The 27,367-nt window shown below is 39.7% G+C and overlaps 1 protein-coding gene and 1 non-coding gene across 4 annotated transcripts in view; one reads left to right on the top strand and one right to left on the bottom strand.

The window, feature by feature from the left end:
* The window catches only part of PATJ (PATJ crumbs cell polarity complex component), a 322,107-nt gene that overhangs the window by 79,005 nt on the left and 215,735 nt on the right, over positions 1-27,367 (bottom strand). For all 3 annotated transcript variants that reach the window (XM_024565364.3, XM_024565365.3, XM_024565366.4), the window contains exons 30-31: positions 22,107-22,179; positions 10,113-10,205 (exon numbers count right to left, since the gene is read on the bottom strand). In XM_024565364.3, the coding sequence (XP_024421132.2) occupies positions 10,113-10,205; positions 22,107-22,179 (166 nt within the window). The remainder of the gene's footprint in view (positions 1-10,112; positions 10,206-22,106; positions 22,180-27,367) is intronic.
* Positions 6,120-6,226, top strand: LOC112309457 (U6 spliceosomal RNA). Its single transcript, XR_002975252.2, has one exon. It is a non-coding gene; the product is annotated as a U6 spliceosomal RNA (small nuclear RNA).

Raw genomic sequence — 27,367 nt, 5'->3', positions numbered from 1 at the left:
TGCCTGCTTACTTGGAGCCTGCGCAGGAAAAAGCTTCATGGCGATAGCCACTGCAGTGACCTCTGGTGAGTCACTTTTCTTTGTGTTCAAACATAAATTTAGAATTTGCTCATCTCCCAACTACTGCACCAAGGGAGCTCTTAGGGGTTTTAAAGCTGAGGTCCTGGGACACTGTAAGGCGTTGACTTTGTACAAGGGACCCCTAAATAAGAAGACTGAGGCAGCAGTGTGGGAAGATCATCCCATTTCACCAAAGAAACTGCTCGGCATGCTCTGTGTGCATTATGTTGCAATCCTCAGCACAGTACTATGGGCTCCTGAACAAAAATGTTCTGTGAGCCAGGCAAATTACTCTCATCAAGAGAAGCAGCTTCCAGTGGGTGGACATAAAAGGCAACACTGGGAATATTCTACATAAGAGATAATAACAGGAGCAATGTCCAGCTTATAATCACCAAAGCTCGTAGCTTCTGTCCCAAAGCTGGGTAATCAAAATACCCTGTCTGTCTGGCCACGGTAATTGGTCCAAGGTTGGACATCTGAACCACACAAGCACATTGTGTGGTTTTTCCAAAGTGGACCCTAGGGGAGTGAGTCAGCCCTTTTCTGGCAGACAGGCCAAGGCGCTTTTGGCAGCCACGCTCCCACCATGCTGAGGACGCAAATCTGCAGCAGAAGAGAGTCAAACACACATGCACAGACGTCTCTGGCAGCGCCAGGCCTCCGGTTCCAACTGTCCTGAGGCTGTCAACCCTGCTCTTCCCGCAGTTATGTAAAAAGAACCTGTCACTATCAGTAAATTTCTTCTTTTGTCTATAAGGTCAAGTTGTGAGGTTATTACTTGCAATCAAGAGACTCCTGATTAAAATGAAGAGGTTCCCAGAAAAGACTTATCAGGATAACAACCTCACAGAGGTCAGGCCTAAGGTAGCTAAATATCGAGGCATGAAGTGAACTGAGTATAAGACAACAAACTAGAGAGAGTGCTCGGCCTAAAAGCATTCAAATTCAACAACTATGAAAACATGCCTATCAGACAAACAACAAATACAAATGGTCAACTGTTGATTTGAGTCTTTGGACTTTTGCTTTGTAGCCTCCGAATACACTAGAAAAAGACAACCTTTGCCTAGGTCAGTCCCAGCCTCACTTTTAAGCATTCACCTACCCACCTGGATTAGGCAAAAGTACATTAGTAAAAGCTCTCACAGCACCTTACCGTCTCCTTCAATAGTCGTCATCAACACTAGGAATTACTTATCTAAAGTTGGATTTAAACCCGGCATGACCCTTATTACTTGAGTGTCTGTGTGCCCCGGTTTCCTTATCTATAAAGTAGGGTCAGTAATAGTTATCTAAAATATGAATTAATACATTAAACTGTTTGCAGTAAATGCTGTGAAAGCGTGAGCTGCCTTTACTCTCAGCAGTTCTGAAAGCTCCCCCAAGGTAAGACCTGTGTGTCCCGTTCACTGGGATTTGACTGGTGGCCAGCACCATGCCTGGGACCTACCAGGCCTTCGATACAAACTTGCTCAATATTTGCTCCCTTTGAAAGACAAGATAATCACCATAGGTTTTAGTTTATAGGGTCTTAAAATTATGTCAGCAAATAAGGCTTTCTCAGGAAAGTGAAAACTTTGCAGGCTCAAAGAACAGTGCCTGAGCAGCCCTGGATTCCCCGGAAGCTCCGGGATTCCCAGGACAGGGCACTGGAGACTGGCAGGTAAACAAGTCTGAGTTCTGGGCTCTGAGCTGGCATGCCATTTTCTTTCTCTGAGACCTTAGTGCAATTAATTATGATTGTAAGGTTACCTTCTCAATTTAGAAAAAGTCTGATAAGCAATAGCTTCCTTTTGGCAGGTTGAATTTTAAGTTGAAAAACAGGTCTCTAGAGTGGACCAGTTCAAGTGAATGGGAGTGAAAGTAAGTTAGCGAACGTCAAAGGTGTGGATTTGTGTTAAAAATATGCATCTATATTTCTGCTGTGTTTGAATTCATGAGATTACTTCACCTGCTCTGCTCTCTCTCTCTCTGGTATCTTCATTTACAGTGCAGAGGGGAGAATGGGAGAAAAAGCCAAAAGCTTTCCTCTGGTGACTTGTGAAGGAAGTAGATTTGACTGTAAATCTAGGGTCTTTTTTTATGACCAGGAAAGGGAAATTTGTCATGTAGACAAATCTCAAGTGATTTTCAGAAATACAAGATATAAAGTACAATGAGCTGTGAAAAAGACCACATATTTGAATGCACTTGAACTCTGCCATGGCAATTTGCATACGGCTGCAAATGGGAGGCCAATGCTGACGCAGACACATTCTCTCCTGCTCCTTACAGGAACTTCCTGAACTCTTGCTATAAATGCAGTTTTCATGCTGGATGGGAAACAGAGAATAAGATGCACACAGTGACATCTGCTTCCAGAAATTCTGCAGTTCCTGATGCAGTGTAAATGGGGGGTAACAATGGGTTCTGAGCACACAGCTCAGGCCCTTGTTTATACCTGAGAATTCCGGCCTGGAAGACCTAACAAAAAGCCTATAATCATTAGAAATGCAGCATTTTAGACTATTTTTCCGAACTTGGATGCCAGCTAGGAAGAATTTGTAAGCAAATTGATAGAGGAGAACCTGTTATTCCTTTAAAAGTTCAAATTCTGTACTGAGCTCATTATCTTCTCCCACAAATCTGGCTTTTCTCATGTTCTTTTTTAAATTAGTGACAATATCAAGCCCCCAGTTATCAAGGTTCACAATGACAGTCAGCTTCCACTAATCTTTCTTGTCTGTTTTCATCACATCGTTTGTAAAGTACTCTCGTGTCCGTGGACACCGCATGAAGCAAGTAGATTTTTCTCAGACCTTGGAACTTCACAGACCAGAAAATTTTCAAAATAACTTTGAGGACACAGAGTTACCTTTTTTTGCTAGGTAACTGAGACCAAAGAAATATTGGGTTGGAACATATGAATTTGCCATTTTGTAAGTCAAAGAAATGGTCAAATAAGAGTGATTTCAGAGGGTCCAACTCACTGAAGTCCTCTCCTCCATCTACTACCATATATTACTACCATAATGTCACACGGGAAGAGCCCTTTCAACACTAAAAATGTGGGTAGGGCACAGTCTTAAAAGAGCAATCCTTTAAATTAAATTCCCGATGTGGTTATTATTTTTCATGTTTCCCACAGAGCAAATGAAAACTGTTATGGATCCACATGGGCCAAATGAATAACTAGTTAGCATCATCTGAATGGAGGAGAAAGCCTGGACTTTAGAGTCTGACAGTGGTTCACATCTTGGTTCTTCTACGTATAGGTTATGTGCTCTATGACAAATTAGACTTCGTTAAAGTTCAGGTTTTCTATGGTTTGATACCAGCTATCTCTAGCAGAGACAGGGTGGCAGGATCAGGCACGTGAGTCAAACATATAAGGCTTCAAATCCTTACTGGGGCACTTACTGGCCCCAAGTCTTTGGGTAAGTGAATTAACTTTTGCAATATTCAGGTCCCGCCTCTGCAAAATGGAGATAATGATAATGCCTTATAATATGAGGATGATGATGATAATACACTCTGTTCAGCTCCTAATGAAAAAGTGCTCAATAAATGATGGATGATATTACTACTTCCACTACTGCTGCTGCTCTGTTGTTTGGTCAGAATAAATGAGGTAATATTTTAAAGTGTCTACTACAGTGACAGGTACATAATGATTAGCCGCTAAATAATACTGCAAACTGTTTTCCAAACTGACTGTACCACTTTACATTCCTACCAGCAAGACAGGAGAGCTCAAATTTCTCCACGTCCTTGTCAGCACCTGTTATTATTTGTCTTTTTTTTTAGAGCCATCCTAGTAGGTGTGAAGTAGGATCTTATTATGGTTTTGATGTGCATTTCTCTAATGGTTAATGAGGTTGAGTATCTCTATGTGAGTTTATTGGCCATTTGTGTCTTCAGAGAAAGCCGACTGAGATCTTTACCCAATTTTTAGTTGAGTTGTCCTTACTGACTCTTAGTAGCTATGACAGCATAGAGAAAGAGATGAATAAGTAAACTGGCTTTACATCAAAGCAGAAAATTATGAAATTGGACAGGGTTAGGGATCCAGGTGGGAAGCAAGAATAGAGGTCAGCTACTTATTTAAAACAAACAAACAAACAAACAAACAAACAAAAAACCCCTCCAGCACCGTCCTGACTGGTGTGGCTCAGTTGTCTGGGTGTCATCCCACAAAGCAAAAGGTTGCTGGTTTGATTCCTGGTCAGGGCACATGCCTGGGTTGGGAGGCGGGGGCATGTACAAGAGGCAACCAATGGATGTTTCTCTCTCACATTGATGTTTCTCTCCCTCTCTTTCTCCCTCCCTTCCCCTCTCTCTAAAAATAAATAAAATATTTTAAAAAAGATAAAAAAACAGCACTATCTCTTCCTGTCCATCTCTTACTCCGTTCTTCCAACCTAACCAATGAGCTTCTAAAGGCAGCAAGTGGATGTGAACACTTGTCCTCGAATATCTAAAGCCCTTTAAGCAGCTCTGACAGTTTTGCTCACCACTGAATCCTCTGCACACAGCATTACCTGACATACAAGAGACCCTCAATGAGTATTTGAACCAATATTTGAACAAATAGATGACAGTGATATTTCTGGTATTTCAAGAACATCTGTGTATGAGAACTACCCAGTGAAGAGAAGATGGGTTTCAGAGGCAAAGAGAACTGGGTTTGGGTCCCAGCCACACCACCTACCAGCTGTACCTGACCAGCTGTAACTCTCTCTTAGCCTCAGCACCTTATTAGTAAAGTAGGGCTTATAATATGGGCATCACTGGGTTAAATAAGACAACCAGTTTGAAACTGCCTGGCACAGGTTAGCTTCTCAAAAACATACTCACCGAAGTATTATAAAAAGGTAAGTTTCGGTATCTTTAACTATCTGATTCTATGCCACCATTTTCTATGTTGGAGTTCAAGATTTAGACAAAAGGGAATGAAAGTTGCCAAGTTCAGGTCCCAGTGTAATTTCTTGTTGTCCTTTGACTTTGTTTTGTTCTCTGTCTGTAACTCTCTGAGAGGCAGTAGTGCACGATGGTTTAAAGTGCAGCCTCCAGCTCAGAGTGCATGGAACCTGGATCCAGGCTTCACTGGGCAAGTGAAGCAATTTATTTAACATTTCAATGCCTCAGTTTCTTCACGATATAAGATTATTCCCATCTATTCCCATCTATTATGTAAATGAGCTTAGAATAGTGCCTGGCACATAGGTATTCAATAAATGTTGTCTATTACTACAAGCAACTGCATTTTGGGGGTTAAAAATTTGCTTCAATTGTCCAAGTTACACCTCAGAGGGTCACTATTGTTTATGTGGCCAACCCTTCATGTTTTAATCGGAATAACATCATCATGAATAACAACAACAATTTGCACTTTTACGGTGACTCAGATGTACTCCGCATGGTTCTGTCTGGTACTTTACAGGTACTAATTCCTCCTCACAATAACCCTTTGTTTCTTTCCCCCATTTTACAGATGCAAATATTGAGGCACAGAGAGATCTTCTGCCTAAGGATATATTGCTAGTAAATGGTAGAACCAGAATTTGAATCCAAGTCATCTGGCTCTGATGTTTTCATTCCTTTAAAAAATTTATTTTGCCTTTTAAAAAAAAGATTTCATTTATTTACTTTTAAAGAGATGGGAAGGGAGGGAGAAATAAAGGAAGAGAAACATCGATATGTGAGAGATACATCGACTGGTTGCCTCTCACATGCCCCCAACTGGGGACCTGGCCCACAACCCAGGCATGTGCCCTGACCGGGAATTGAACTGGCGACCCTTTTGTTCGCAGGCCAGTGCTCAATCCACTGAGCCACACCAGCCAGGGCCGCACTCTTAATAATTTAGTTACACTTCATCAAAAGAGTATATTACATGGACACAGATATTCCCAATATGATCAAAACATAGCTTTATATCCAAAAGATTAAAATAATTATTTTAGGAGTTCATGATCTTCTATGTCAAAATAACAGGGAGTCAAGGACCCTTTAGGATGAGTCCTAGTTCTTCCAATTTCTAGTTTTATGATCTTTAGTGAGGGACTAAGGTCCCTGTGCTCACTTCGGCAGCATACACAGTAGAATTGGAACGATTCAGAGAAGGTTAGCGTGGCCCCTGCACAAGGATGACATGCAAGTTCGTGAAGCGTTGCATATTTAAAAAAAAATTAAGGTCTCATTTCTAAGCCTGACATAAATAATTCCTGCACTACTTTTTGTAGTTTTATTTGGGGGATAAAACCGAATAAGGTCAAACAAAATACCATTTAAAAAAATTTAGATAGTAAAAAAATTAAGCTAATGAGATAATAAGCAAGATTTTGTTTTGCAAATTACAAGGTTCTGTGCAAAATGCATTTTTAAAAGTTCCTTTCAAAAGGCTTAACACATAGTCTTCACAGGCTCTCACCTAGACTTCTGAAATAGATCCCAGACACTTCCCGGCCCCCAGTCTCTCTCACTGGAATCTATGCTTCACAAACCATCATCTGATCAGTTGCCTCAAAACACGTTATTCTTCCTTTAAAAACATTTTAGAGCAATCTAATACATACTTGTATTTTTATAAATGAATAAAGGTATTATCCCTTGGCTACTGAGGGATAGTAACTTTATCCCTCATAGTAGTCTGCTCACACATACTACTGAGACGTGAACCGACGCCAGCTGTAACTGCACAGTGAAAGGGCACCGCAGTACGGGTGGACCCGTGCTTAGTCTCAGCTCTGAAACAGGTGATCTCAGAGAATTAATTTAATAGCTCTTTGGAATATAGTTTCTTTTTGTTTTAAAGATTTTATTTACTTATTCTTAAAGGGGGAGGGAGAGAGAAAGAGAGAGAGAGAGAAACATCAGTGTGTGGTTGCCTCTCTCATATCCTGCACTGGGGACCTGGCCCGCAACCCAGGCATGTGCCCTGACTGGGAATCGAACCAGCAACCTTTTGGTTCACAGGCCCATGCTCAATCCACTGAGCTACACCAGTCAGGGCAGAAATACAGTTTCTTATACATAGCACCTTGTGTGTACATGGATCCATCTAGTTACAGAGACATTTATTCAACGCAGATCATACAAAGATAAATTAATAAATCTGTAATCCACAGCATATAGTCCCTTCAGCTCTGTGATTCTACTGTTCAAATTCCATTGCCCATTGTTGCCCTACAAAAGCCCAATCCTTACTCGCTACTTTCCCAGCACACAGTTTGATTCACCTGGTAAATCTCCTATTTATGGCACCCTCAACAGTCAATTGCTTTCTCATCTTTACAGGTTCAGCTTAAAGGCCATGATTCTAAGAAACCCTCCTTAATCCCTGAAAGAGATGGTTTTCCTTCCATTTTTAAACTTCTGTAACATTGTGGGTTTTTTTTCCCCTCTCTCTAATATACTTCTGCCTGGTTTGATTTTCCAGACACAAAGTCTGGAAAATGATTATCCTCACTGATGCCAGAGGGTAAGCTGCTTAGGAGCGAGGCCCGTGTCTTTCTCCTGGTCACCCCTCCAGAAGCCAGCACAGTGCTCACTGAGACACATGCTCCCACAGGAAGCAAGCAAGCAACGTTAGAGGGTTAGAGCTTACTGTTGCCAAACATCTCAACATAAACTAATATAAAAAGAGCTGCAAGTTGTCCTCTGACATGGTGCATCCAGCAGCCTTCCTAGGATGGGCACTGTGCAGGGGAGCTTGCACCAATCTTGTAACAGAAGCAATCATACGATGCCTAGTGATGATAAGCTACTAATACTTTATAACAAGGCACACTCATGAATATGTTAGCTACATGAAATTTTTACCTACAAAATAGTAATTTCATATAATTCAATCTAATATTTTGCTAATTAATGTATTATCTATCTTCCTTCCCCCTACCTACCCTGGAATGAGTCCCCATAAAGACAGGCATTTTTGTACATTTTGTTCAATGTTGTATCTCCAGTGCCTGGAGCATAGTGATATCAGGCAAATATTTGTTGAATTAATGAATGAACTTACTGAACAGTATTTGCCTTATACTCTATTACATTGTTTCTTCATAGCATCCTGATTACTGTTGCTTCTTCATAACATTCTGACTACTGTTATTCTTCAGATGAGGACACTGAGGCTTGGTGAAGTTAAGTAATTTGCCTAACGCCACACTCTTAACCAACACTTTATGCTAGGCCAATGATGTTTATGTTATAGTAGTTGCTCAAATTCAGGCTACCTTTCCTTAATCAACTAGACCAAGCATAGATTTTATTGGAAATGGTGAGAAAGAAACCACAGAATACCACAAGGAGAGGGAGGTGGGAGGGGAAGGAGGGGAGGAAGAAAGACACAAGTCAGTGGGTTTGGGGATGGCTCTGGTTCTTGGGGAAATACAGAGAAAGGACACAGAAAAATTATCCTCAGCCCTTCGAGCCCTCTGCCTGAGTGTGGGGCTCTTCACCTGCCATGAGACTCAGCCCCGTCACTGGCACTGCTTTCTTGGAAACAGGATGTGCGTGATGGACGGCTCTTGCCTGCGGCCTACAAGGGAACCTCTTTGGGACTGCCAGACTCTTCTTGCAAGTGAGAGAGTGTTCTCACCCTTTTTACCACTTCCTCTGTGGATGAAATTGGGGGCCCTTACTTACAAAACCCCACAGAAAACAATGATGTTGCTTTAAGAGACTTTTCCTTACCCCATCTATGGAGCTATGTTTTTAAGAACAAGTTAACAGTGTTTGTACATGAAGGAGCTTTGAGTCTGAAATTTGTCAATGTCAGTCATCCCCCTTCAGTTCAAATATACAGTTTATCTTCCAGAAAGGCAACTAGTGTAACCTCAGAACATCTTGTTCAAGAACAATGGTCACAATCGTTAGGCCCAGTGTTCTTGATGCTAGAGTTCTCAGGTCCCGTGTAGGGCTTGTCCAAGAGGGGCCCACTGTAATTTCCATTCTTGCGGAAACGTCCTTTCCCTTCAGCTGGACAGACATAGTTCACTTTCTAGGACACGGAATCTACACCAGTCCCAATACACATTTTCTGCAAGTTGAAAGAAGATAAATGGATGGTTTCTCAAACTCCCTGAGTAAAACAGACAACTGTGTGCCGCCCTAAAATCAGAGCGATTCTTCCCAGTGAGTAATTGTTTGAGATTTGTAAGTTATTCTGAAACGCAGAGAAAACAGACCCATAGTTCTTTCTAGAACTTGAAGTCTAACCCTGAAAGTGCTAGGCTGCTAAATACAAAGGTAGGTTATGAGCAAAGGCGGGGGAGTCAGACTGCATAGGACCAATCGCCAGGTCTATCACATCCCGGTGAGGGGCCTCTGGCACGTTAGTTAACCTCTTTAACCCTTGGCTTCCTCATGTGTAAAAGAAACTTATCTTTACCGACATTACAAGAATCAGGAAATGTCTGGTACATAGAAGTTCAATCAACACTAAAGAAAATATCACCCTGGCTGGTGTGGCTCAGTGGACTGAGCACCAGCCTGAGAACCAGAGGGACAGGGCACATGCCTGGGTTGCGGGCTGTGTGAGTCTCTCACACAACGATGTTTCTCTTCCTCTCTGTCTCTTTTCCGTCCCTCTCTCTAAAAATAAATAAATAAAATTTTCTAAAAAATTAAAAAAAAAGAAAATATAAAATAATAGGATACATAAGGAGGAAGAGTTCTCTAAAGCTGCTTCTTTCCTAATATCCTAGCCCCTGGGTAAGATTAAGTATATTTTCCTATGAATCAATGTAATAAATGTAACATCTCTTTCTATGCTTCTAGGATTAATTCAGCTTTGCCCTAGGCTTAAAGACACCCATTATTTAAAAAGATTTCTAAGAGAGATTGCTTCTTTAGTCCCAGACAGCAGAACTCAAGTGTGAAGAAAGTGGGAAAATGGGCTATTCTTTGGAGTGAATGAGTCATACAGTATATGGAATAGCTCTCTGTCTCAGAGATTAAGATTCCTAGAGGAGAAAACACAACAGTTCATCCTTTCCGAAGTGCCACAAAATATAAATAACACATTCCTCAAAAGAACGCTGGATGGAAACCACCAGGATTCTCACCAGTTTGGAGGTCTCACTGCCAGACAGTTGTTTAGTGCCAGCTTCGAGGCTGCCATCTTCCTCACTACTCACAGGTTCGGTGCCGCTCTGATCCTAGAAGACATTAAAAAGGAAATGGCACAGATGTCATTCTTCACTCACAGTGACCTACACTGTGCCCACACTCAATCATAGTTTGTTTTATGACTGTAGTGGATATTGCTTTCTTTGAAGAAGCTGTTCCTATTTTTTTTCTTTCCAATAGAAGGACTTTTTTTTTCCCAGGTATGTGCACCAGGAAAAGCTCATCCCCACTTCTGTTCCAAGAGGCCTGACTGCCTTAAGGTTAATGCCATCCTTTTTGCCAATGATTTTGTCAGGAATAGGCATACGATCCAGTTCTAGTCAATGAGTCACCAAGAGAGGTTTGCTGGAGACTTCTAGATAAGTCTTTTCTTGATCTTAAATGAACCGTGAGAAGTCCCAATGCATCCCAAATAAACAAGAAAGTATGAAGCTCGAAATGTCACAGCCAGCCATCCCGCCACCAAGAGGAAACCAGTTGTGGGATGAGGCTGACATTTTGAAAGATGACAAAGATAGAGATGGAAGGGGCCGGGTCCCTGAGGGAAAGACCTGGACCACTGGATCATGCAAACCTGAAGCTCAGCCTTATCCTTAGCAGCATTCTAAGGAGAGCTAATAAGTTTACTTATTGTTTTGTCCACTTACAGTTAGCTATTTGTTCCCTACAGCCAAACTTTCTGAGATATTTGTTCATTTTCTGTATAATGCGGAACTGTTGGAGATAAGACACTGTATTTACCTTGTTGATTTCTGAAACTCAAGTACCTAAGCACCCTCCCTGGCACATGGAAACGGTTGACAAATACAGGTTGAACCAATAAATGAACTGAGTGCTGCTTGTTTACTTGATGATTCTTTCTGCAGAATCTTAAAAATATTTATTTAATATAAATGAGACATATGATAACAATAAGTCCCATTGCAATTCCAAAACACATCAGGTATCTCCTCAATTGAATTATGACATTAAATGTTCGAGTTAATTAACTAGAAGTTTCTTTACCCTCTAAGGGCACACAAGGGAGAATAAGGATAATAAATTAAGTTTCTTGTGTTTATCTAGATTTTTATTTTAAAACATCACCATTTTAGGATTACTACAAATTCAAATGGGATAGTTTGTAGAATGGGACATTGTATCTTGCAAAAATAGTTTTGAATTTGGGAGATCCTACCTCACTTATAATGTAAAAAATGCAAATTAAAGCAGATACAGCATTCTTTCATCTATCAAATGGACATGAGAATAGAAAAAGAACATTCAGTATTAACAGTATAGTAAAACAGGAATTTTTACATACCATTGAAAGACTGTAAATTAGGGCAATCTTTTCATATATAATAGATATAAAAGCAGGGAAAATAACTGTAAGCACATAGAACACATTTTTTTAAATTGCTTACTTCTGAGGAGTAGGGATTGGGGAATTATGCATTAATTACTTCTATACTGTTGACAACAGAAGAATTAGTGTGCATTATTGCATGTTTAAAAAAAAATAAAGGAGAGCTATGAGAAATAGCTTTAAAAAAATCCAAGAAAGAAAGTAGCATGGACATTAGAATTGGTTGGATCTGGTTTCACATTTTAACTTTGACACTTAGAATTATATGATTTTCTGCAAGTTACTTTCAAGTCTGAGTACTTGTTTTTAAGGTACAAAGAAAAATACCAAATTGAAATAGCCTATTAGGTTGCCTTGAAGATTAATGGATAAACATGTAAAAGTTCTATTAGCACAAAACCAGGTACGGTTGATGTTTTTTTGTAGCTTTTGTTGAGACAGGCTCCTAAGTCATGCCGTTTCATGTGGTCTCCATAACAACCCTATATGAGTATGGGGAAGAAAGCATTTAAATAAATGAGAGGAATCTGTACTTTCTTTATTTCTCAGCAATGTACTTTCTTGGCTTTAGAGAATGAATACTATAGTGGGAGAGAAAACAGCTGTCTGATGCTTCAACTTAGAAAATTTAAGAAAACATGGGCCAAGGAGTCTAGGATGCAAACGGTCTATATATCCTTTAACATTTGAGTAAAACCAAAAGAGAATGCCCTTTACATCTACAAAGCTATGTCTCATATGTTACTTGATAAATCCTTTCCTTCCTAGCTGAAAGCATTTCTTCCTCTAACTCACCTAACATTTTACCTGAACTTATATCACGTGTCATTGACTCATATTTGCCTTAATTATGTGTGTACAGGACTGAACTCCCTGATGAGAATGAAAGACCCTGAACCCCAAATCTGCCTCATTCATTTCCTTTGTCTGATTCATTTTAAAATTTGTCAGAGCTATTTTGCTTCAAAGTCAATGTTCTTTTTAACTGTACCATGAGCCCTTTCTAAAGCTTTTCTTGTTTTTAGTTACCAGTTTAGTTTGGGAAGGCTACACAGAGGGGGTTAAAATCAAAATATAGAAGGAGAGAGGTGAGTCAGGTAAAAAGGAAGTTGGTATTGAGAAGTTAGCAATGAAGCATTTAGCTTCCTAGGAGAGCGAAAGTTTACGAAAGAGTTTTCAGACTTTAATGAGGCACAGAACTAAACAATGTGGGTTCTGTTTAGAGAACAGAATGGCTCATATGGGTTGAGGAGCCTTCAAAATCCCCTGCTGACCATGAGCTTAAAAAACAGGAATCAGTCAGAGATGGGAAGGGGAAAATAGGTCAGCAAGCATGGTTTCCAAAGCACAATTGTATCAAGGTGGTGTGAAGACCATCTGGCTGATGGATGGTGGCCCACTGAAACCCAAGGTGATTAAGCTAATCCTGTTGGCTGTGTATTCCCTTCCTCTCTTGCTGATCCTCAAACCACCTGTCCAATGCTGCCTGTTCAGCCTAGGCCGCTCAAGGAGAATGACCTTTCCCCATGGAGACCACGGTCAGTAGATTCCATGGTGAACTATGCTTTATACATGAATGAAAAGAAAAAGCGAAGCTTTTAGTATGGTGCTTACAAAGATTATATATTTAACACAACATTTACCACCAAAAAAAAAAAAAAAGGCAAGATTGATGAGTAATGCTATTCAATCCCCTCTGAGAAGTCTCTCACAAATATTCAGGAAGTTCTAAACTCCCTCCCTTGGGCTCCTTCAAAATCTTCTACATTAAGTGATGATAAACTTTTATTTTAAACACTACTTTATTTTTTTCATACCTATTATTTGTCTATAGTTTCCTCCAACTAGACAGTGAAAACCTTGACAGCAGGAATTTACGTTTAACTTGAGAGTAGGCTATCAATAAAAGCCAAATTAGTTAAGGAAGTTTTTGTGGGTTTGGAAAACACTTCTGATCAGGTAAATGTTCCACAGTGTTGTTCCCTATCTTCTTCCTTTATTTAACATGACAAAAAGTATATTATAATATACAACCATTTTTTCCCTTTTAATTTGTTTTAAGATTTGACTAAGCAAAATAAATTACAAAAACAAAGAAACAAGAAAAATCCCAGCAACTATAAATGTCTGCTATAATTGAAAATTCTTTAAAAAAATGAAACAAATGTTGGTTTAAATTTTGTCACCCCTAATATTTCCTAAATCGAATGCTCTCTTCAAAAAACCACAAAATGATTTATTAGTCTCATTGCCAGCCTAAATTCACAAATATTTCTTTCTGTAAAGTCATGTTTACTAGATGTGACAAATTGAATTTCTTTCTTCTACCCTCAATCAGAAGCATACTCTCTAGGCTACTCAGAATTCAGAAAGGCTGTGCACAATTAAGATAAAGTGAAAATTATGCTAATGACACTTCCTGGGTATTCGGCCTCTCCATTCTTTTTGAGGCTTGCTCCATCTCACTTAGCATTCAGAAAAGCACAACTTCTGAGAAAAAGGAAAAGTCCAGTTTTTTGCTTCTATAAAGATATTCTAAAAGATCCATCCAGCCTTTGTCAAAGAATGGAATAAACATCGTGCCATTCAAGTACCCGTGAGTCCTCAGTACCTCTCAGCAGACACCACAGCAGTGGCTTCCTAACTGGGTTTCCCTCTTCAAGACACCTCTGACGTTGCCATGGGACTATCCTACCTGAAGCAGAGCCCTGATCAGGCCATTTCATTGTTCACGTGCCTTCAACTGTTCCAAGTGCCCACCACGTGAAATTCAAACCTTCTGAGATTTAAATCCGAGCCTTTTTCATGTGACCTCAACTTATTTTTCCAACCCCAATGTCTATTACTCCCTTCCACGTGCCCTTACAGTCTTCTCTTATTCCCCACCCTTATTTTCCTTAGTCTGTGTTTTATTTGTGCTATTCCCACATTCTTATCCAATGATGTTCATATTTTAAAACCAAATTTATGAATCGGAAATCGCTCTTATCCTACCAGGAAATACCGTTCATTTTGTGAACTCCTCCTAAAGCTGTGTTCCCTAGGGCGCCTTGTTTTAGCCATTTACATGTCATGTTTGCCTCTAACTTCTTTGCGGGCAGAGACTATCTGCAATTAATCTTTATGTGCTCTACAAAGTAGATATTTGATAAATAGCAGCAGAATAAATTGAATCAATGAGAGGTATTCAACACTGAAAGGAAGCATCCAGGATGCAGTAAAAAGCCTTAATATGGTTCCTGCCATTGAGTTACCCCACAAATATTTATTAAGCAAGTACTATGTGCCAGGCACTGAGGATTGAATGATCAAGGAGACAAAAAGCTTAACCCTCCAAAAGCATACAGTTTAGTATGGTGTTTACAATCTCACATTCTTAAAACGTCACGAAAATGACGGAAGTACAAGGAACAGAATCCTTGATAAACCCATATAGAAAGGGGTCTTTTTCTATAAGGCCCAGATGATATCACACAAAGGACAAAGGACAACTCTCACCGTTTAAAGGAATCCTGAGTATTATCTAGCTGTGAAGGAGTAAAGACTACTGAAGGGAATGCTGTGGGGTGAAGCTGGTCGTGCAAGCAGCATCTCACATTTGAGCACATTTCAGGTGCTATGCTTATTACTATCTACGCGTTATTTTACTTACTTTGAGTCATGTAAAACTTGGAGGAGGTGTCCAAACAAGCAATTTTTCAAGGAACCAGTGGTTGAGCATTAACAAAGAATAACCAGGAAGAAAACCAGGTAGAAGAAACAGCAGAAACAAAGAACCAGGGGCAGGGAGACCAGGTGTGTGGGGAAACCAGTTTTAATGAGAACAGAAAGCTGATTAGCGGAGGCTGTGGCGGTAAACCCAAAGCCTAATTCTAACCCGGAAATGAAGACTTGGTCTGATAGGCAAGAAGGAGGCATTAAAGGCATTTGAACAAGTGGACAAGCACAGTAAATATGGTAAGAAAAGAGATCCTGTGTGTTATGTAAGTGTTGAAAAAGGAAGCTCCTGGAGGCTGGGAGTTCTGTTAGAGGGCTGTAATAATGTCAGTATAGTCACAGCTAATAGGAGTTCCTACTGTGTGCCAAGAATATGCTAAAATTTTTACAATCATTATTAAATTCTTCTAACAAATTCATTGAATTCATTATTATTAGCAAACTCCTTTTAAATGTGAGGAAATGCAAGCTTATGGAGCATAACTGGCTCAAGTTCATCTGTCTGACTTTCAAGCTTAGGCTATCAATTACTGTGTCATGCAGCTGTCCCAACAACATTACAGTCACAATAGTACAGGACTGGGAATGCCAACAACCCCTTATATATGTACATAGCTGCACAGATTTTAAAACACTTTTACCTACATTTAGTACTTGGTCCTCATAATTACCTGTTGACACAGGCAGAAAAGGCTAATATATTAACCTGGCTTTACAGAAAAAAGCAGACTTTGAGAGGTAATATACCTCTACCAAGGTCACATGCTCAAAAGGTTACTGCTAAAACAAGAACCCACACCTCCAGCTGCCTTGTTCAATGTTCTATTAGCACTCCTGTTCACTGTACCGGCACACAAATGCACGCAGTAATTTTTTCTGGCACACCCTTGGTGCCTAGAACAGTGCCTGACACATAAGAGCTCAACAAGTATTTGTTCAATAAACAAATGAATATAAGATCACGTTAATATGTAATAAAAGTGCTATTCAATTATGCTGAACTATTATTGGCAGGTCCAACCTAATGATGATATGGCTATACCTGCTTATGATTTGACTAGCTCTCTCAGCAATATGTCAGATATAGATTATGCTTAATTACTAGATAATGCTTCAAGGGAAAAAGCATAATGAGAGGGGCCACACGGTTGAATGAGAAGGAATGAAGAAGTGGTTAGGGGACCGGAGCATGCCTACGTGCTTCATGTATCAGCCACAAAACGGGTAACACTCATCTGTGCTGGCAGTTGTTGGAGGACAACTTCCAGAGGTTAAAAAAAAACCCCTCTCTTTATCCTGTAACTCATTGTGATGTTGCAACAGAAGCATCACACAGCATATCCCTTTAGAGAAAAGGACTTATGATTTATTTATATATTAGGTGCCTAATGTGACTTATTTTTGAAAATGAAACTAAATAATGGCACACTCAAATTTGACTTAAATACTGTGATTAGCCTCTTACAACTCAAGACTGGCATTATTTATACTTCATACATATTACTAGTCTTTTTCACTTAAAAGTAAAATCAGCCTTCTGAATTTTCAGAATACAATAAATTTATTGTGTATGATAGCAAATTATTTTCCTGACTTATTATTGCTTCTGTTATGTGTAAGTAAAATTTCTGTGGCTAGCACAATTCAAAAAATGAAAACAGAAGCTAATATTGTTTAATATACTTAAAAATTCAGTTAGATATACTTAAATATTTGAATAGTTTACATTTAATGAGCATTTACTTTGTGCCATGAGCATACTGAATGCTTTATATACATTACTACCTTTACTCTTTATAACTCTATAAAGGTTTGGTGGAAACATCTCCAGGTATAGATATGGAAGGTAATGCTGAATAATAACACACCTGCCTCTGGGCATATGGGTATGCTATCTAGTTTCTCTACATCCCAGTCTCTTCTTCTGTAAAGTGGAAATAATTATACTGTCTCCAAGAGGTCTGATTATAAGTGGGACATGGGACAGCACACCTAAGATAGTATTTGATATGGTAGACACTATATTCAGTCATCCTTTATAAGTTTCTGCCCTTTCAGCAAGCGGCAGCTGAAACTACTTGGCTGGATATTCACTGGAGAAGATATGCAGCTGACATCAGAAGTCATTCCTGACACTTCCAGTCAAGATGGAAGAGTAGGTAAACCTTGCTCACCTCCTCACACAACCACATCAACATTACAACTAAACTACAGCACAATTGTTATTCAGAACCACCAGAAATAGAGCTGAATTGAAGTCCTACAAGTATGGAATTAAAAAAGAAAACACATCAAGACTGGAAAGAGAGGCAGCGAGGCAGAACAGAATGGTCCCCCACCCATATGTGGCAGATAAAATCAGGAGGAATATCTCAGGAGAGAGAGGACCCAGCCCCACATCAGGTCCCCCAGAACAGGAATTGAGTGCCAGGAAAATAAGTCCCCATAACTTCTGGCTGTAAAAATCAGTGGGGATTGCAGCTGTGGAAGAGAGAAACTTCTGGAGTCCCAGGAAGTTCCTCTTTAAGGACCTGCACATGGACTTACTTGACTCACTCCCTCTGAGCTCCAGGGCTGGGCCAGCAGCCCAGAAGCATACAGGGAGAAACTGAAGTGTCTGGCATTAGGGGGAAGCTGGGGGCAGCTGTGGGCAGTTTCTCCCAGAAAAAAGTGCTGGCAGAGGCCATTGTTCCTTTTCTTAGCCCTCCCCACACAGAGCCAGCAGGTGGGCACCATATCTGTGACTCCATCAACCTGGCTAATACTGTGCCTCACCCTGGTGATTCCCTGAGGCTCTATCCCACCCAATTTTCAGGCCCACCCAAGCTGCTTCCAATGGCTTTTCCATACTAATGGCTTGTCTTGGCTCATGCTTCAGATTTTCCTAAATTCTCTCAAACATGAAACATCTTGCCTCAGCAAGCCCCAAACCTCTCACTAAGTGGCCCCAGGCCTGGCACTAGAAGTAGCTGGCCTTGGTTCACAGCTTGGCCTCATTTGGGCACCTCTGAGCCTAGCACAAGTACCAAACATCTGAAGATCACTTTTTTAAAAGATTTCATTTATTTATTTTTAGAGTGAGAGGAAGGGAGAGAGAAGGAGAGGGAGAGAAACATCAATGTGCAGTTGCCTCTCATAAACCCCCTACTAGGGACCTGGTCTGCAACCCGGGCATGTGCCCTGACTGGGAATCGAACTGGCAACCCTTTGGTTCACAGGCCTTCACTCAATCCACTGAGCCACACCAGCCAGGGCTGAAGACCACTTTGTAGCTTATGCCTGATGGCCTGTGATAGATCAGTCAGTGGCTGACCTTGGCCTGTACCTTCCAGGAGGCCCCAGACCCTGCGCACCTAATGGACAGCTACAGACAACATTGGAGCACCACCACATAACCACCTCCATAAGCAACACACTCAAGGAGCAGAATTGGTGGGCACCAGGGCCCTGCTGAAGTAAGTCCTGCTTTGTGGAGTTAGCTCCTACTCAGCTGATCTTTCACAGTGATCTGAGGTTGGTGGTCAGTGATCAAAGCCAGCCCTTGTAGCTGATCAGCCTGGGTGAATCCCTCCCATTGACCTGACAAAAGCAATCCAGTCTAAACTATAACAGGCGGGTATACATAGCACACACAGTGGACACACCTTGAGTACCCAGGTTAAGTGATAGAGGAGGCCATACCACTAGATCCTACAGGATATCTACTACATTAAGCCACTCCACCAAGCCAGGGAGTCATAGCAGCTCTACATAATATATATAAACACATACAGGGAGGCTGTCAAAATGAGGAGACAAAGAACCATGGTCCAAATGAAAGAGGAGAACAAAAACAGAAAAAGTACTAAACAAAATGAAGACAGACAATGTATTAGATGCAGAGTTCAAAACTGGTATAAGGATGTTCAATGAACTTAGGGAAAGAGTAGATGAACTCAGAGAGAACTTCAACAGCATAAAAAAGGACATGGAAATGATACAAAAGAATCAGAAATGAAGAATACACTAACTGAAATGAAGAACAGTTTATAGGGAATCAACAGTAGAGTGGGTGAAGCCAAGAATCAAATCAGAGATTTGGAATATAAGGGAGCAAAAAACACTCAAACAGAACAGCAAGAAGAAAAAAGAATGAAAAAAAAGTAGGGCAGTAGTAAGGAGCTTCTGGCACAACTTCAATGCACATTTGTATCATGGGGGTGCCAGCAGGAGAAGAGAGAGAGCAAGATATTGGAAATATATTTGAAAAAATAATGAAAGAAAACTCCCTAACTCGGTGAAGGAAATAGACATACAAGTCCAGGAAGTGCAGAGAGTCCCAAGCAAGAGGAACCCAAAGAGGCCCAAGACATATCAAGACCAAGACATATCATAATTAAAATGCCAAAGGTTAAAGACCAAGAGAGAATCTTAAAAACAGCAAGAGAAGAGCTGTTTTTAAGAAAAGTATACATTTGCCCACTATAAGATACAAAAGCTGGATCTCACAGAAGTTTTATAATTTAATGAAAGGCTAGTTTTCTTGGTCATTATAAAGGTACTTTTCTTTTACATGGAGAAAAAATATAGATGATGAAAAATTCATTTCCAAGGAGATGATATTTTGATGGGAACATTCATAACTTATAATACTATAGAAAAACACTTTCTATAATGTCAACCCTAGCCTTCCAAATAATTTTGTGTGACATTGTACAAACACAAAATACTTAGTAAGTAAGTACTAACATTTATTGGGTAGCTACCATGCACTGGCACAAGATACACGTACAAGCACACACCTTATTTAAGCTTAACCCTATGGAGGTAGGGACTTCCTATTGTTATCTCCTTGCAGGTAAGTGAGGGGAGAAGAGGTTACTATAACTACCTGAGGTCACATGTCTAGTGTATGCTTGTACTAGAATTTGGATTGAAGTAGTATGGCTCTGGGATCCCTCATTCCCACCACCATGAGAACTGCCTTCCTTAGTTCTTAATTAAAATGAAAATAGCCAGTACTGGCAAAACTGTGGCTAAATTTCTATTGGTGGAGAGTCAATATCTATCATTATAATCTTTTTGGATAGTAATTGGTCAACGCAGACTAAAATTTTGAATTTGTATTGCTCCGAATCAGCAATTATACATTGGGGAAGTGCATGTTATAGTAATAAAAGCACCATATGACTGACACACGTGTGCGTGTGCACCTTGTGCCGATGTTTATTTTGGTACCATTTCCTGGCAAAACATTGGAATGTCATCAAATGTCTGTCAGCTGGAAAAAGATTATAATAGAGCATATAGATATATGACCACTATATTAAGCAAAAAAGCAAGTTTTCTCTTTTTAATGTATAGAATCTATTCCAGAAGGATGTATAATATACACCTTAAACTTATCTAAAACAAACCACTTAATTTTTGCTTTTCTTTTAAAGACCAGTATTCTTCAACAGACTGTAGTAAATGGCATCATATCCACACATCCAGGTTTATCCATGATTCTCTATTTCCCCTGAGCTCCCACATTTAAAGAAGCAAGACTGATATGACATCCAAAACATCAAGAATCAGCGCACTTTTCTTTGCTTCCAATACCAAAACCTCATCCAACCACAATTGGGTCACACTGGGCTTCTGCCTTCTGGGATAATACTTTTACCTTCCTATAGTCCATTCTCTATGTAGTAGAATGTACATCAGCTTACTTCACTCCCCTGTTAAAAACCTTCCAGTGGCTTCTACTGCTCATATATGCTCCCAGACACATTCCTCAAACACATTCAGCTCATTAGTTGAGAGCTACTTTTGTCCCCTCTGCAGAGAAAGCCCTTCCCCCTTATTTTTGCATGTCTGGCTCCTCATCATTTTGATCTTGTTTAAGTTTCACCTTGTCTAAGAGGTCTTCCCTCTGACCCGCCAAAGTGGTCACAAGCATCCCTTAATCTAATTATCTGCAAGGCACGGACTGCTGTTGATAGTTCTCTTAGTTTATTTATTTGTTAGTTAGTTTTGTCCATGAACCTGGCAGGGAGCCTTATCTGTTTTATTCATACCTATATCTTAGCACCCAAAATAGTGCGTGTGTGCAAAACATGCACTCATTGAATACTTGTTGAATAAAAAGAATGTGGATTATATAGTTGAATATTTGCTAAGAGAGATACTATTTATATGTAATTGTTTATTTTTGTTATAGAAGCAAAGGAAAAAGTGTGGAGAGATACTAAACAGTAAAGATTCACTTCCTCAGGGAGGTGGGAAAAGGAAAATCAACTTTTTTCACAATAAATCTGCATCTGATTAATTAGAATAAGTGTGCATTTCTTTTTAAAATTAAAAAAAATAATTCAATGAATAAGATACTAAAGAGAATGTCATACTCCCTTGGCTGGGAAGACACACTGATTATAGAGCTCTCTCTCCAGCAGCAGATCACTATGATAGCAATCTTGTTGTAGTAGTAACTTCTCTATCAATAATTGAAAGTAATTATTTACAGATAGCTGCAATCACAGGTACTAAATTGTTTTAAAACCTTAAAGAAAGGGGTAATATTCAGTTATTTAAAAAAATAATTTTCTAATAAATTCTGAAATGCCCAATTAGGACAGGTTTTATGACTAGAAAAAACCTTACAGACCTTTGAGGAAGGTGATACTCATATGATTAAGTTCAAATGTGTTTATTTAACATTGTTTTTATATTATTTTATAATCATACTTCAAATACTATTACTTTAATTAGGGAAATTCCCTAGTTAATAAATCTACAGGGTTGGAGTATGAGATACTGAAAATCAAAAAACTAGATTTGGAAAAAATAATGATGACAAATGTGTTCAATAGATTCACTAGAAGCTAATTAGGAGTCACCTTACCTCAATAAAAGATGGAGAACTTGATGGTAATGGAAAGGGAGTAACAGCCATCTGATTGACTGCATCTTCATTTCTGTGGATGTTAAAATAGCAGAATCAGTACACAGTAAATGGCAAGTTCCTGGCTCAAATTAGAATCTTTTCCTCAGTTCTCAGTTGAAAATGCACACTCAGCTTTACCGAATTAAAAATATATATCACATGCAAAATAGATGTATTACTCAAGGGATACTGAGATACAATTATTAGTGACAAGGAGTGATGATGCTAGGAGCTGTCCAAATCCTGCTTAGTAAGTCAGGTGCTGCAGAGGATAATTTTGGAAAGTCATCAACTCTTTCTGCACTGAGGAGTATAAATTTTTCAAAAGGGTGTGTGTAACCTGTAAGCCCCACTAATGTTTACAGCATTTTTTTCTTTGAACTGGAAAGATTCCCCGCCTCCTCACTTGGCTTCTTACTTTGTTCTGCCAAACGAAGGATGATGGGATGCATATGACAGTCCCCACCTGGGTGGACTCTGTGAGGCGGAGTGATGGATGGGGAAGGCAGAGATCTGGTCGGGCAACGCTGTGTGGGTTAGGTTAATTCTACTCCTCATCATGCTAATGGGAGCAGAAGAGGTGGGAGCTGAAAGTTCATCACCAGAGTGACAGGCACAGAATAATTCCTGGAATACCAGTTCTGATTATTTGGGCTTATTTCCACTATGTTATTTATTAGCAAATGGTAGACGGTGGTTCTGTGGGCAATTTATCCTTTACCTTTCAATCATGATGCACAACCAATATAATTATCTCAAGGTTTATGTTAAGTCTGACTTTAAGCCTTGCAGGGGCGTCCAACCTTCTGGCATCTCTGGGCCACACTGGAAGAAGAGCTGTCTTGGGCCACACATGAAATACATAAACACTAACAAAAAATGATGGGCAAAAAAAAAAAAAAAGTCTTGAGTAAATTTACAATTTTGTGGTGGGCCGCATTCATAGCTACCCTGGGCCTCATGCTGCCCGTGGGTCATGGGGGTTGGACACCCCTAAGATTTCACAATATAAACAAAGCACCAAAAAAATGCTTCTTACTGGTATGGAAAGACCGTTCACAGATCTCTCAATATGACCAGATTATATAGGATAACCACTACCTGACTTAGGAGCACACTCAAAATCCCACCCATATTATTTTTTACTTCTCACCAACTGGAAAAATCCATTGGTCCACATCATTCCTGCTTTGGGATTTTAATCATATCATGGCCTTTAAGCAAAATGCCTTTCTTTATTTAATTTATGTTCCACCCATCCTTCTTCTCCAGTGTGAGTTCAATAACCTCAACTAGGAGAATTATTTCCTTAAGTTCAGACTGTCTACCTATTGATATCTTCCAAGTTCACATAGTTTAACCCAGGTGTTTTTCTGAGCTTATGATTTGCATATCCCACTTCACATCTCCACTAGCTGTCTTGTAAGCATCTTAAATAAAATAGAGCTCTTTATCCCACTTAGTCCCCCTAGGGTTCCAAAGTCAATTTCTTCTCCACCTGTGCAAATGTCAACGGCATCTGCCCCGTTGTTCAGCGAAGAACCTGAGAGTCATTCTTGAAACCTCTCACGCCTCAATTGTATATCCAATCCATGCTATGCAGGAGCAACAAATCCCTGTTAATAAAACCATGTAGATATAGACATTTTACCCTTTGAAGTCCCAACCTGTTGCCATTGATTTTTTGGAAATGGTTTTAGAAATTTCCAAGTTGTCCTTGAATTGCCTAACTGTGGACATCAGCAGTTGTCTCCTTTTTCTACCATGTAGAAAACTTTGACTTAATTTTCTTCCAGGTATAGGGGGATACCTGCTTATTTTTTCAAAGTGTATATTTACTGCTGTTGCTATTTCATTAGAATGTATTGATATTAAATTAAAAAACCTGACTTTAAAAAAAGAAATCTTGTTGATTCTACCTTCAACACATATCTTGAATCTTTGCCCTTCTTTCCCTCCTGTCCTTGTGCAAGCGATCGGCATTTCTCATCTGTATTAATGTAAGAGCACACTAGGTGGTCTCCCTACTTACGCTCTTCATCCTCTCTCTTATCTACTCTTCACCTAGCAAAGTTATTATGGTTCCAAATCACAAATCTGATTAGAAATCTCACCCTGTTTTAAATATTCCTATGACTTCTTAGTGCCCTTAGGGTCAAGTCCACAACTGTCAGGGAGGCTGTCAGGCCTTCAGCACTCTGAGTCTCCCTCTCTTCTCCCTGCTCCCTTTGTACCTCTCTCCTGCTACACCGGGTTTCTTTCCCTTTCTCACCTGAGTCAAGCTCCACTCACCTCAGGGCCTTCTCTCACTCTCTTTCCTTCTTCTCTGCATGCTGTTGCCCAAATCCTTTGTCTGATTTATACTTATTTCTCCTTCATAGCTCACCATAAATGTCATTTTCTGAAACAAGCCTTCTAGGATCTCCATTATATGCATGTTTCTAACACCCTACTCAATGATCATAGATCTGTTTCTTTCATAATTTACCTAACTGATTTGTATGAACGCTTGCTTCACGTTCCCCTCAGCGGTTAAGCACTCCAAGGACAAGATTCCTGTCCTTCCTACTGTCTATTATATCATCTAGGGTAAACACAGTGCCAGGCAAAGAGTTTGTACTTAACACAGCTATTTTTTAAAATGTAATAACCTCTCACTTCAATAAGGAGACAGAGGTAGGAGTTCTAATACTACCACTAACTAGCTACAGGATTTTGGAGAAATAACTTCTAGGAGAATCGGTTTCCTGATCTCTTAAGTAAGTAGGTTAAACTCTATGAATCTTAAACTGATATAAATTCTTATGAAATGAAGCAGAGTATAAATAAAGAGGTGAAGTTTAAGTTGCTCTAAACTTTTCAGATTCTTGGATTATCTAGCATACCAGCCAAATCAGCGCAGAAAGAAGAAAAACTAAAACTATGAATTGATAGAGAGCATGAAGAATATCTTTTATTTTTCTGACAGCATTATAGATGCCTTGGCATGCCTTATTATGTTACGAGATAGCTATTGTTTCTCATGGACTACAATCCATTCCCCAGCAGTTTGCTCACACATAGAAGAAGTAGTCAGTTACCTCTAAGTAAGTAATAGCATTTCTTTCGTATTCAGTTTCCCCCATTGAATAATGCAACAAAGCTCCGCTCTAGCTTAAAGCCGAAAGTCAACAGGACATGTCTACTCAGGATTCAGAGCCCATGGGGCAGAGTGTATCGGGCAGTAATTAAGCAGATGGCCTTTCCTATCTCTTTCAAAGGTTACCAGCATTAAAAATATGGCTGCAGATAAATTCTTATTGAGAAATCATGATTAGCTGGACCAAGTTAGCTCAAATCAGCCAAGTTATCCTTTCACAATTTAATGATTTTCCCGAAATTAATATGACTTTCCTGGCCTTTAAAGTCCCTATTAATTTTTTTAAGCCTCACAGAAGAGAATTACTGTGAGGCTTAAAAATGGAGAGAAGAAAGCTGCTATCAGAAGTCACAGCTCATAATCCTCTATAATCCACTTACTAGTGAGTGTTCACACACCACCTCAGCATCAAGCCAGTGGGGACCTGACATGGCAGCGATTTTAACGAGAAAGAAGTAGAATGAGGGAGACCAAAGGAGAGAGGCCATTTACACTTCAAACAAGTGATTAACTTGAATGATTTGGGGGGACCCTTTGATACCTCATATTCTCTGATACTCATAAGGAATGAAGTCTGTTTGCTTTATAATGAACTTTCCCCTTCCAATATGCTGAATAAGTGACTTAGGCCCTGATGCCCCATACAGGACATGATGAGGAATTGTAATTGTTTGTTGGTGTTTTTATAATTGTCTTTAACAGCTGTTGAGAGAGAGATAATGGAGTTCTAGCACGGACAACAGTGAGAACAATTTTCCTGGGTAAGGAACCCTGTAAGTGTATGTCTTTCCTTATCATTGTATTTGCCCTGTTCTATTAAAATTACTCATGCTGTTCTTTCTCCCTCGCTGAACACAGAGATGGGATCTGATTTCTCTGTATCCCCAGCGTGTAGCTGACAGAGAGTAGGTATACTGTAAGTGTCTGTTGCATGAAAGTGATCTTAACGAGGCAGGGGAAAGGCAGAAAGCAGGACTACCAAAACTATGCTCTGTGCTTTCCACACAGTTTCAACGAGGTAATGACAATGTGCTTCTTGCAGTCACCAAGCTGTCAGTATTAACCACATGAATGGACATTTTTTGGGGGTGTCTGCCCAGCCCACAGTGGTTCCATGGATGGGCTGTGCGCGGCAATGTCCATATGTGTAACACTGACAGCCTGTCTCAACCTCAGTGGGTGTGAGGGGCAGGCACCTGCCTTGGTTTAGTGCCTGCCCCAATAGCAGTGTTTCTCCCAGGAACTCAAGATTTAGAACACACACATTCAGATCAGGAGTGTAGTATCCAGACCATACCAATGGACATGATTATACAAGGTCCTGCACAAGTAGCACCCTTTTTTATTACAAAATCATAAGCATGTAATTCTGTAACATAACATCACGCTCAAGCAGATGTTACTTCTGCTGGACCCAGTATATAGAGTAAGACAACGATGTGTTACTCTGAAAAGATATCTAGACCTAAGCAGACCAAGGCAAGAATACAGTTCTACCTATGTAAGTTCTATCAGTAAAATGTAATGTAAACAAGATACTAAACAACTTTCTAAAACCTTCATTTCTTAATCTACAAAATTGGGGTAGTCCCTTCTAATAGAATTGGTGTGAGAGAATGTAAATGCCAGAGTACTAAGGCACAACATAGGGTTTTATGACGATCAGTCTCAGATGCTGAAATTTCCAGGTGCTAAGTCCTCAGTTACTCGTAATTCATTCAGCATCTACCCTTATATCAAAAAAAAAAAAAAATCACCAAATCTAATGAATTCTTTCTAAAGACATCATCCTTTCTTGTCTTTTCTTCTAGTCCCATGTTTCCCATCCTAATTCATGTACTTTTCACGTTGCCTGGACTATGATAACAACGTCCCTATTTATTTCCTTTTTCTGCTCTGAGTCTCAATAAATTTAAATCATGTCCTTTTCAACTTGAACCACTTGATAGCACTTCCATCAACTGAGCCTGAAAATTAAAATCTCAATAACTCAACATCAGAGAGTTATCTCTATTGGTGCTTGTTTTGCCTGATGCAAGTCTTAGAAGTTCTTGGAGGACTTATTAACTATATGGTTTTA

Source organism: Desmodus rotundus, chromosome 3, assembly GCF_022682495.2.
Source record: "Desmodus rotundus isolate HL8 chromosome 3, HLdesRot8A.1, whole genome shotgun sequence".
Classification (NCBI taxonomy): domain Eukaryota; kingdom Metazoa; phylum Chordata; class Mammalia; order Chiroptera; family Phyllostomidae; genus Desmodus; species Desmodus rotundus.
The sequence above is the reverse complement of the archived record's forward strand: the minus strand, read 5'-3'. Positions and strand labels throughout refer to the sequence as shown.